This window comes from Abramis brama (genome assembly GCF_963993115.1).
Source record: "Abramis brama genome assembly, chromosome: 8".
Taxonomy (NCBI): Eukaryota; Metazoa; Chordata; class Actinopteri; order Cypriniformes; family Leuciscidae; genus Abramis; species Abramis brama.
In genome coordinates, this window is record NC_139970.1 from 14,541,330 (window position 1) to 14,553,700 (window position 12,371).

General features: G+C 37.0%; 1 protein-coding gene across 2 annotated transcripts in view; it reads right to left on the bottom strand.

Annotated features, from left to right (window-relative positions):
* Positions 1-477: 477 nt before the first annotated feature.
* The window catches only part of acvr1c (activin A receptor type 1C), a 112,324-nt gene continuing 100,430 nt past the window's right edge, over positions 478-12,371 (bottom strand). For both annotated transcript variants that reach the window (XM_084122778.1, XM_084122779.1), the window contains 4 exons: positions 9,002-9,158; positions 8,060-8,184; positions 5,500-5,630; positions 478-1,579 (listed from right to left, as the gene is read on the bottom strand). In XM_084122778.1, the coding sequence (XP_083978904.1) occupies positions 1,454-1,579; positions 5,500-5,630; positions 8,060-8,184; positions 9,002-9,158 (539 nt within the window). In that variant the 3' untranslated portion in view covers positions 478-1,453. The remainder of the gene's footprint in view (positions 1,580-5,499; positions 5,631-8,059; positions 8,185-9,001; positions 9,159-12,371) is intronic.

Consider the following 12,371-nt stretch of genomic DNA (forward strand, 5'->3'; position numbering starts at 1 on the left):
TTACTCAAAAAGGGCAACAGCAACTGCTACTACTTCATCTACCACTTTCACTCTGAGAATTAATGATATTGAAGGGCAATTCTTAGACATGACACAATAAACACAATCAATAGCCCGTAAGTGTGACTGAATGTGTGAATGTGTGCATGCCTGTGTGTGAGTGTAGTGTCCCCAGCCTGTGGATGCTGGGATTTACTCTAGTATCCTGTGACCCATGAGAATTGATGGACGGAATGGAAGGATAGATAAATTAGAAAATTAATCATTGCTCTGATCACACCTCAAACCCCCCACCAATGCCTTGCCATTTCCCCAAAAATACTTTTAAAACAAAAACGGTTGAAGACCCCTGCTCTGAATTATCCATTACTTTTGGTCCGTGATGTATAAAAGGTTGGAGACCCCTGCTCTATATGAAGCATCTTGTCAAATTACTTTGGATGATCAGTTACATCGTTTTTTTTTTTGTTTTTTTTTACCTCTTTGGACATCAGGGTTTGTTTCATGCATTTGCACATGAGCAAAAACGCAACCTATTTCCTTTACATTCAGAAATGACAAGGCTTACAGACAATCATCCTGTCTACAGGTAGCAAAAATGGATTTGAAGTGTTTAAAACAGTAGAAAAAAATAGTGCCAGGAAATCACAACCTGCACAAAGCTGGGTTAAAAAAACACCAGTATCCTGTTGCAGACCACATTATGCTGTCTGACGTCAACATATAGTCTTAAAAAAAAAAAAAAAAAGTAAAAAAAAAAATATTTATTTTTGGTCACCTGTATATAAACTCGGCAAAAAAAGAAATGTCCCTTTTTCAGGATACTATATTGTAATGATAATTTTGTACAATCCAAATAATCTTTATGGTTAAAACTATGTTGTTTTTTTTGTTTTCTTGTTCAATAAACCATCAATAATTTTGGCAGTTTACATTCCTCTCCTCCCCATTTGTTCAGGGAACATATTCACTCATTATTCTATTTTTTTTAATTGTCAATTATCTGAGCAACTTAAGTTTATGTCTCAGATGTTGAATGTTTTTATGTTCATACTAATATTTATGTTCATATTTACACATTAAGAAATCAGCTGGAAATAAAAGTAGTTGAAAGTGAGAGGATGTTTCTGAAAACAGATATCCAGACATTTTAAGTGTGACTTGTAAATTACACCAAACAAAACATTTATGGCACAAAGCTTAATGTGCAACTCAAAGCATTTGGCACTTGTAGGATCAGTTGAGGTAGCAGTATCTCAGTACTCTATCACCATCTATTGACTACAAAACAGAATACACTTTCCTTAATTTTTTCAAAGCACGGGTTTCATCGCAAGACAGTCTTAAATTCTTTAACTCTTAAATTCCTGCAATCTTTGGCATCTTAACTGAGCATTTTAAATGTCCCAATAACACTGACAGACAGAGATAAGAGGGGTACCAGGCCGCTGGGTTACTCTTTAACGTCCTTGACCACTGTCACCTGAGATAAGGTTTTCTTGACACGTAGTGCTGTAAGCCGAGCAGCTGGATTGGCATGCCAGCACTCCCGCATGGTCTTACCCATAACCCTCAGTGCCTGGAACAAACACAAACATACATGGGTGATTCTTTACTTTTGACTACTTGAAATCTGGAAGATGAAACTTTAAAATGTTTCATCTATGTGAAAACATTCATCTCATGTCCTCGTACCATATTCAGGGAACAAGGGTTATGTATGTAACCAAGACGTTTCCTTCTGGTGTGAATGTGTATGTGTTTATGTTTAGATTAATTATCGTGCATTCCATAGTCAAATAAACTTTGTGTGTGCATTCACCCAAGATCTTTGCTGTTCTTTGATCACAAATAAAGTCCCTTAAAAAAAAAAAATCGATCTTGCTACATGCTCTAAAACTCTATACATTAAGAAGTTTTTTCTGTGGCCATGAAACTTAAGGCCCCGATATACTTCAAGAGAACTTGAAGAACGAACTGGTGTGATGTAGTTCAGACTATCAGTATGATTACTGACTAAATGTCTGTGTTTAAAGCAAGTACAGCACAATGTTGGTGAAAGGCGCGCATTGCATGGACCTCATTAAACATTACAAAAATTACAATTCACAAAATCTGTGAGAAATAAATTACCCACAACATTAAATAAAAAGGATAGCTCTGTATAATTCATACATTCATACAAATTACTGAAAATTATAATAAATTCAAAACAACAGTATAAAAATAAAAGCAAAAAAACATTATAAACATACACAGTAGCACTGCACACAAATTTGCATAATATATTCATAACGCTTGTGCTATAATTATCACAGTATTCATTTGATTCCACTACATTTTCTCCAAAATTGGGGAGGGGACTGTTAATGGTTTGCTTACTTATTAATGTTTAAGCATTTTGCATGACAGAAAGGGTTCTGTCAAAAATAAAGTTCCCAATATTCTCATATGGTAATAGCAACTTCACTGATTTGACCTTTACTATTCTTTATAATCACTAAAAAGCTGTCACTCATCTTAGTTCATCACGATCTCACAAAGTTCCGTTATAATCAATGAAGCTGACTGCACAATGAATCTCTTATTTGAATAATTGTTTTAATGTGAGAGTTTGCGAGCATGCAGAACTTACTTTTGATATGAAACAAAGTCACAGCTTTCAAATTCTCAAAGTTTTATTAGAGATTCAAACAATAAATACAGTTTAGGTGCTCTTTAATGTGGCATGACGAATTGCTGTAGCGATCCCCATGTGAACTGATAATCCCTTCCTCTTTACTAGTTATACCACGAAATAAACATGAATGAACATTGAAAGATATACTGTATGTTGAAAGAACCAGTATAACTTAATTAAATGTATCATGTCATCACTCAATCAGTGTTTCAATTGCGGAAAGACATCAGTAAATCAGCTTGTAAACAATATGTCACATAATGTTACATTTAGTTCAGAAAAGCCAAACCAGAAAAATGTACTCTAGAGAGGAGCATTTTGCAACAAAAAAGCACTATATTACATATGCATTATATTTTTACTTTTATATCATTAAAAAAAATATTAAAATATTATTTTATAAAAATGGCCTAATGCAGTTGTATACAATTCAATTGTTAATTTTAACTTTTAATGATAATGTACCAGCTGAGTGAGCTGACAGGGTTCCTTGTGTTAGGGGTGGGCTAATTGGGCTTAAAGGTGCAGTAAGCGGTCTCTGAGAAACAGTCGATATTAGCTTGATCTGAGGCAGAAAAACCGATCTGTAACACACATTAAACAGTCAAACGGTATTTATTGTTTGAATTTCGCATTAAAATGTAAAGAATTCGAAATCTGAGACTTTGTTTCATATCAAAAGTAACAAAGCACAAAGCTGATTTCAATTTATTGGATGATGGGAGGCGTGCTACAATGCTCTGTTCATTCATCAACTGAAAACAGCATTGACCAAAAGATTGATTCTTGGGATTTATATCAGAATCAGAATCGATATCTGTTCATAAAGAGGAGAATCGATTAAAATCGAGAGATCAATATTTTTACCCAGCCCTAGCGTTGTTCATATTTGCCTGTTCAGACACAAAGGTTGTGTTTTAGTGGCCTCTGCTTCATGTGGTGCTGGACATGAAAAGTGACACAGAAATTACACTGCATGAGTGTTGAACATACATTTATAATGATAACAAACTGAGGTCATACTATCTTTTACTTTAGTGATTTTAAAACACATTGCAATGGCATTCCAAGTAATCTTGAAGTGTGCTAATAGCATCATTATTGTGTGCTTCAAAAAAAATAAAGTAATCTTTATAAATAATGGCACAGTTTAAGAATTTGCCTTTTACTGACATTTATATATCCCAGTATACCAGTAACTCGCTTATCCAGAGAACATCAGTGAGACGATGGGAACAGACATGTACACTGAATTTAAGAAACACTACGGACTGGAATCGAACCCGGGTCGCTGCCACACAAGCGCACTCCTTGCAGATATTCACCACGCAAAACTGGGGTTACTTTGTGTCCTTTCTATACTGTTACAAGTACTTAGTCTGGCTATCACCAGACCAAGCTCAATCTTTAAAGATTGAACATTAGTCTGGGGAGTCTGCTCTGTATTTTCTACTACACAAGAGGCGTGATCAACGGGCATAGTTCAAATGACTCTGTACGCAATTGGATAGTCCTTCAACCAATCAGACAAACAATCCGGGTGACGTACTTTGCAGCGAAAACTCCAGGCAGGAAATGTGTCAACAAAAGTGTTGGTTTGTAGCATTGATCAGCGGTTTGCAGAAGCAGCAATGGCATCGAGCGATTTTTGCAGGTTGTGCAAAAAAAAACATGAAAGTGAGTGATATTTATACCCACTCGAGCATTTTGTTTTCTAAACTAAAGAAGCCATTGAGCATCGTTGAGAGGTTAAAAGGAATTGGATTAAACCCGCCAATAGTACGCCAGGTGGATAAGCCAGTTTGTGATTGGTCCCTGCAAATTTGTAATGGAAGCAGGATAAAAGAATGTACAGGTTTCCAGCCTGAGCTGCAGGGCGAAATCAAATCGCCGGCAGATCGGGCTGGGTTTACCTAGTCTAACAAGTACTGCTATAAGCAAACAGATTTTTCCATCAATGACAGCATGTGCGTAAAATTAAACGTGAAACTGTATAGAACAAAAAAGTTTGTTAAACTTGAAGCTGTTGAAGAAATGAAGAATAAGGTACCATAAGGTACCAAAGTGTATACAGTAGGTGCATTAGAAATACACTAAAGTAATACAACTTTTGATCAAGTACGTGAATTTCTTTTACCATTTCAAACTGACTGTTGTTTTCTTTATTCGTCATAATTACATATCTTTACTTTTGTAACTACTTTCTATATGTATGTAAAGCTGCTTTGCAGCAATGCAAAATTGTGAAAAGTGCTATAGAAATAAATTTAAACAATGCCTGATATTCAAAGTGTCGTTAAATTATTGAAAAAGTAAATGTCATTATTGTAAAATTTACTTCATTATTATGATTATGATTTATTTATTTTTATTTGTTTGGAACTCAAAACACATTTCCTGTAAACTTTTATCGATACTATTTTTATACTCGAGTAGAACTCAAATACAGTTCATTGTATTGTACATTTACTCCTCACAGGTCAACAGAGGATTCAACAAAAATAAATTACTGAAGTAGTACTATATTTAACAAATTAAATTGTTTTATTTGCAAAGTCCTCATTGTTACATTTGCGCTGTAGGCAAAAGTTGTGTTTGGAAATTCTGCCTTTACAGAACCTGTTAGCAGAAACAAACTAGATGTTTAAGTTCATACCACACATTTTCGTTGGTTTGCACAAAAGGAAAGTCTCAACTAAAAACATACATATCTTAAAATAATAATAAGAGGGGGTATCCCTCCGAAACGCGCAATTTTAAGCAATTTTAACATATTGTCAACTGATATGTCACATGAATGGTAAGTTTATCACACAAACCTCACAGCTCTGCCACTGGTTGGGAATGTTAGGTCGGAGTTTTTGTTCACACACCACCTTCCTCATATCATCCACTGACGGGTCTGATTGCACCTGGTCATAATAAGGCAACTGGAAATCTTCATGAATCCCTGCAGAGCACAAAGCATTCATGATTATTTATTTACAATAAGTACTGATGAAAAATCTTAATTATTCTAAAAGTTTGGATGTGGATGTGCAACATCATGTATTTTATTTTCTTCCCTAAGGAAGGCCCTAACCCTTATCAGTCATGATGTTGTATCTCATAACCATTTTTTCTCCCCCTCTCTGACCCTAACAGTTGAATAAGCTGTTTCACGCTGATGTGTCTTTAAGACGTCTATGTACCTTCTGTTTTGATTGGTTAACTTCTTTGCCAGCATGAGTAATAATAGTAGCAGCACACATGCTATGGGTTTACTCTCAGGTCGATAATATACTGTAGTTTAATATAGTTCCGCCACTATGTCCTTCAATAACAGTCTCTCCTACAAAACTTTTCAGAAGGTTTGATGACCTTTAGCACATTTTATCGTTAGTTAAGGAAATACTTCCTCTTATTACCTCGTATCATGACTAGGTGACAATGTTTTGGAACACTGAATAGGCATCATCGAACAAAAGTAAAGTAAAAAATAAATTGTTGACAACCGGTCAGGGCCCGGTTCCCCGATAACGCTCACTCTTAGCGCGCTAAGACTCGAAAGATATATCTTACCAAAGTTGTTTATGTTCCTAAGTGTGTTCCCCGAACCATACCTTAGGAAGCTGCTTAAGATATACCTTCTTACGTGCAACGTTACCGGGTGCTGTCCGTGGTGATGGTGCTGAATTGGTTGATATCGATGGCTCGAGAATCAATTATTCTCTCGTGCAGGGGCTGTTTATGTGAGAAAGCGGTGTTCTTTATAAAAGAAGCACTTCATAAATAGTTGAAATTGCATTTATTAGGACTCATGGGATATTCTAAAATATAATCCAAACTGTAATAGCCTATAATAGCCTAGCCTACATATTTTTAAATTGTATCATATATTGCTGCCATAATAACCATTTCAAATTTGTATGTGCTTTCTTCTCTTTCCCATTTTTGTTCGCTGAGGTGGAGCTGCGATGAAATATTGTTCTTGGAAATACTTTCCAGCATTTCAGTAATAAAAGTGTAGGCCTACATCTTGGTGCTCGGCAGTGATCAAAAAGGGTTTAATCAGTGGATTTTGAATCTCTTCTTATAAACTCGGAGATGTGGATTCAGACGGCAATTAAATTAACGTACAACCTGTTTGTCAAAAAACAGTAGGTACTAATTTTGCCAGGGATTTTTACGCGGGTTGGGTGAGAAAAAACATTGATATTATGGATTCGGACGGCACTAAAATCATCGACTCACCCCTATAAATGTTTAAAATACCATACAAGCCCATGAGAAACAATATTAGCGTCCGAATAGGACTTAACTGACAGTAGCCTATGCTTTCACTGGCCTTTAAAAGCGCTTTTTAATTAAATTAATAATATTGTATAATAATATAATAAAAAATCTAACAACAATCAATGTAATGACAATTTTATTCTTTGCATGAAAACACTTGAATTAGCCTAATTGAATACTATCTGGGTGTATTAAAACTTCAGAATTATATTCGTATAGACCTGCAACAGTGATAAGGTAAAGCTAAGAGTGGTCCAGACCAACCTTACGAAAGTGTGACTTACAGAAGATATACTTAGCGTACGAACGTGTCGGGAATCGTGCCATAACGTTAAGAGAGAGGTTAAGGAATAGGTTAAGAACTACTTAGCGATAAGAACGTTTTGGGGAACCGGGCACTGTTCCATAGAGAGAGTGAAATATTTGGAGGGCTGAAGATGGACAAAAAAATAAAACAAAAACACTTTTCTAAGGGAAAGGAAAAGAGGGGGAAAATAAAATAAAAAAAGATGTTCACAAAAACACTTTTCTTAAAATATCTTCTTGCTCCACAGAAGAAAGTCCAACAGTTTTGGAATGACATGGGGGTAAGTATGGGTGAATGGGTGAATGTATGTTGTTTTTTTTTGTTGTTTTTTTTTATGACTCTCTAGAATACTATTCTGATTGGTCATTCATGGCAGTTAGAATTCAAATATATCTGACAGTTATTCAGTGCCAATAAAATAGGTAATAAAATATCTATATTTCATGTTTATGTTTATTTGTGTATTGTTATGTAGCCATGAAATACGTGAGATAATGTATAGTTAGGTGGTCTTTTTTTTTTTTTTTTTTTTTTAAATAAACACCAACATGTTCAGGATTCTGAAGTGATGCAGAGACTGTATTATTATTGTTATTAGAGATTTACATCTTAATGAAAAAATATTGGCGCAAGCCATTTTAAGAAACCAATGAATAAGTGTCAATGAATAAGAACACAATTTAACAATTAACAACAGTTTAAATCAGTCCACTGCTGGTGTGCATTGTTTGGGATCTTATCACACTGTTTTTTGTTTGTTTGTTTTTTACTTGACTTAAAATATACTAGTAAGGTACCTTGGACAGAACATCTACGAGCAAGTTCCCAGAACACCAGCCCAAGTGAGTAGATATCAGCCCGCTTAAATGACTCAAAGCTGCTCATGTTTATAGAATCATCCAGGATCTCAGGAGCCATGTACCTGTAGAAACAAACATACTCACATTAGAGTAATGTACTCACACCACATGAACGCATTAACCTCCATCAAGATGTCTTTATACACCTGAAAGCAAACAATGACACATGTTTTATACAGAGACAGAAAGTGCACACAGAGTTACAGAGAGGAACAGAGAACACTCACACATATACTAAAATTAACATTTAGTCAAACACATATACTGTACATACAAAGATACAGATTATATATCACTCAAGATGTCTTGAGTACACAAATTCAAAGCCTAAAAGCAAATGATAGTAAATAGCAAAAATCATAATTTAACCATTATAACACTTGTTTGCACATGCAACCAATGCTCTTTTACTTGTCTGTATTTACTGAAAGACAGTTGGCTACACACTACACTCATAGATCCATACTTAAGACCATCAGCATAAAGCCTGGCCAAAAACTGTCTACTTAGACAGGAAGAGTCCATCTGGTTGGCATGTAAAACAACCAATCATGTTTTGTTTTTTTTACATAGCATTTAAGGGTAGGTAAATCAGAATAGTATAACTCTGAGAGTAAATGTAAAATATCAAGGTGTGCTTAAGAATATCTTTGCAATGTGTCTCTGAATATTTGAAAGATATGTTTTTTTTTTCAAAGGCATCAACCACACAAACTTTGTCAAATTCAGTGACTAGCTCTTCCACAAAAGTGTTCATTCTCAATACTTAAAGAAGACTATGGCACAACCTACACAACTATAGATAATAAGTAATAATTCAGTTTATGATGTCTCAGATTGACCTCAAAATGACCTTATGTAAGAAAAAGATTATCTAACCTCTTGGTGCCCACTCTGTGGTTAATGGGGATGTCAATGGTGTTGGTATTAGAGTCGTGTTTGACAGCCAGACCAAGATCAGCAATCACAGCGGTTCCGTTCTTCTTAACCAGGATGTTCTTTGACTTTATGTCTCTGTGAGCAATGGCGGGCTTCCCTGTTCCATAAGTAATATGCTAAATTAATAACAGCACACAACATATACACGACAAGTCATTTTCATGCAGAAAAGGAGTCATATTTAATATAAACAAACAGATGGTAACACAGTTGTCTGAGCTTGGACAGTAGGAAAGCTAATGTCCTAAAAAAAAGCAATTTTTCATGTTATGTTAATGTTATTTATTTTCTAACTAGCTGTGTTTACAAGTCATTTTGTAGACTGGTTGATTTCTGTTTCTGTGATGTTGTTGTAACATCAAATGTGTTCTGATGGGCTATGATTGTGTTACAGCAGTTTCACATTTAGTGTGAACAGACCAATAATTTGTTACCCAAAACTTGTCTAATATGGACACAGAATTAGAAAGTTTTGTTATCATGCAGGCAATTAATCATCATTAATCATAATCACACCATGTTTGTTCATTTGGCCAGAGGAGAATTGGTTCCCCGACTAAGCCCGTTTTATTTTTTCTCTCCATTCTGTCACCTGATGGAGTTTGGGTTCCTTGCCACTGTTGCCTTTCTCTTGCTTAGTTGGGGACACTTAAATGGGTCATGAACTGTGTTGTGTTCATCATAAGTGATTGTTGACTTCTATTTTGAGAAGGAAGTAAACAAGATGGATGAAGTTCGCTTCTCTTGTCTTGTGTGCTTTATTGTTTAATAATCCTGACAGATACCACATATTAGGCAGACAAAGATTAGGCAGTTTTTTCGTTAACGTTGGTCATGAAGATGGCTGTTGTTAACCTGCCTTTCCCGAGTTTTTTCCTCCCTTGCCTCAGTGAGCCTGCTATGCCACTTAGCGCATGGCTGCAGATCTTTGAAAATTACCTATTGCACATTTTATTGAAAATGTGAGTTATCGATGCTACAGGGCAAGCCTGGCCGGATGAAAGACTGAGAGCTGTACTGCCTTACTGTCTCAGGACAGAGAGACAACGGATTTTCTACTGCTTACCATGGGTACGACGTATAAGGATGCCGAGGATGCATTGAAAACCTACTTTGTGCAAAAAGCTAACATAGCTGAATGCCACGCCTTCCATAAACTCTGTCAGGCACCTCACGAGGCAGTTTTCCAGTATGCTGTTGCTTTGCAAGAGCTTGTTTTTTCATATGAGTTTGATGCCAGTACTGACAAAATGATTTGCGATCAGTTAGTGGAGAATGTGCTTAGCCCAGGAATAAATAAGAGACCTTTACTAGAAACGGATCTCACACTGGACAGAGCTGTTACGATAGCAAGCCAGATTGAATCTCCTGCCGATCAACAGCAGAGTTTGGATGTGCTAAAAACTTTATACACTACGTAAAGCTGGATGAAATTGTCACACCTATGCACCAAAAACTTTGCCATCTGCAACTCTTTGTTCGTTGTGGTGTTTAAGAGGAATAAAATCACTTGGAAAGCAGCTGGGGTGATAGAATGTATCAACATTGTTGGGACACAAATAAATAAAAAAAGTTAAAAGTTAAGGATGTGTGTGTTGACCTCAGAGAGCCAAATAAAGCAGTTATTGTGGACTCTTTTCCATTGCCACACATGGATGAACTACTCTCTGCTCATCCAAGGTTCTACTATTTTCACTACCATCAACCTGACTAATGCTTCCTAGCAAGTGCCGTAACCTCACAGCCTTTATTACTCATGACGGACTGTTCAGTTGGCTTCAGCACCTGTAGAACTTCAGAAGATCATGACCATCATCCTGGCTTGCTTGAAGATCGAAAATGGGACAACATTATCATCTTCGGACATGACATGTCTATGCATGACAAAGCACTTCAAGTGGTCTTACAACGACTAGAAACTGCTGGCTTGCAGCTCAATAAAGACAAGTTTCGCTTCTGGCAAACCAGCCTGCTGTTCTTAGGTCATACTGTTTCAGCGAGGGTCTTCTTCCTGATAAATTATGTGTACAGGCGATTCTCAATGCCCCTGCACCTTCTGATGCATCTACTTTGTGCTCCTTACTTGAACAGTCAAGTCCCACCCTGCTCCTCTACAGCCAGTGCCGCTGCCAGATGGACCCAATAGTGTTCCAACCAATCACCGACAGGGGGAGGGTGTTGTGAGGTTTTGAGCCAGCTTCTTCTTCAGCTCCGACTTTGCGTGCAGCCGTGCACGAGCACAAAACCTCACAACACCCTCCCCCTGTCGGTGATTGGCTGGAACACTATTTGTTTTGGTTTTGAGTGGTTGGTGAAACCAATTGTTTTTGTGTGCAGATCTCAGAGCCTAGGCTGCCTACAGAGACGCGTTTTTTTGACGGCATGCTTATGGGGCGGGCAGCTAGCGGATCGTTAGGAAAGATTAGATGAATGTGATCTTTTTTTGGGGGGGCCTGAAATCACTGATACAACCTTTAAGATCTCCTTTACACTGTCACTACGGATTCAGTTATTTCTGTCATCAGTCTTCAGCAGCCATGGAAATCCATTGAGTGTTGTTACTGATAACGGTGTTCAGTTTACGTCTGCTGCTTTCGTTGTATTTCTGAATGGAAGGAGTATTTGTCACCATCGTTCCTCTCTCTACTACCCAGCAGCTAATGGTGCTGTAGAGAGGTTTAACCGTGTGCTCAAACACACTGTTCAAATGGCCATCCAGCAACATCAGCCATGGAAACCTGTGGTAACTGACTTCTTGCAGGTGCACTGTGCCACTCCACATGCTGCAACTGGTACTTCACACTTTTAGGTCCTCTATGGCAGGCAAAGGCGCACAAGGCAGTCTATTTTGGCATCTGCTTCTGTGCCCTCACCAACTGACATAACTGTTCACCGAAGAGTTATGCGGCTGCAACACAACCAGACAGCACGAGATGCTTCACTGACCACTGCCTGTATTTCTAACAGCTGTTCTAGCATGGACTTCAAAGATAGTGTGCCAGTTACCGCCAAATCCAGCCAGACAACGAGGTCTGCTTTACTGACCACTGCCTGCTTCTTTACCAGTCGATCTTAGCATGGACTCCAAATACTATAAACCAATGTAAGGTGTTGTTGCTGAGTGATGTCCACAGCCTTTAACAAGCAGACCAGCCTTTTACTTTACATTTAAAATAAGGTATAGACTAAGTGTAAATAGCATTATAAGTTATTTACATGTATATAGTGTTAGAATATATTCATACTTAGTGCAAATAGGGGCAGATAATAGGACAATATCCTGGACCTTTGAGGACACCTTTACTGATCA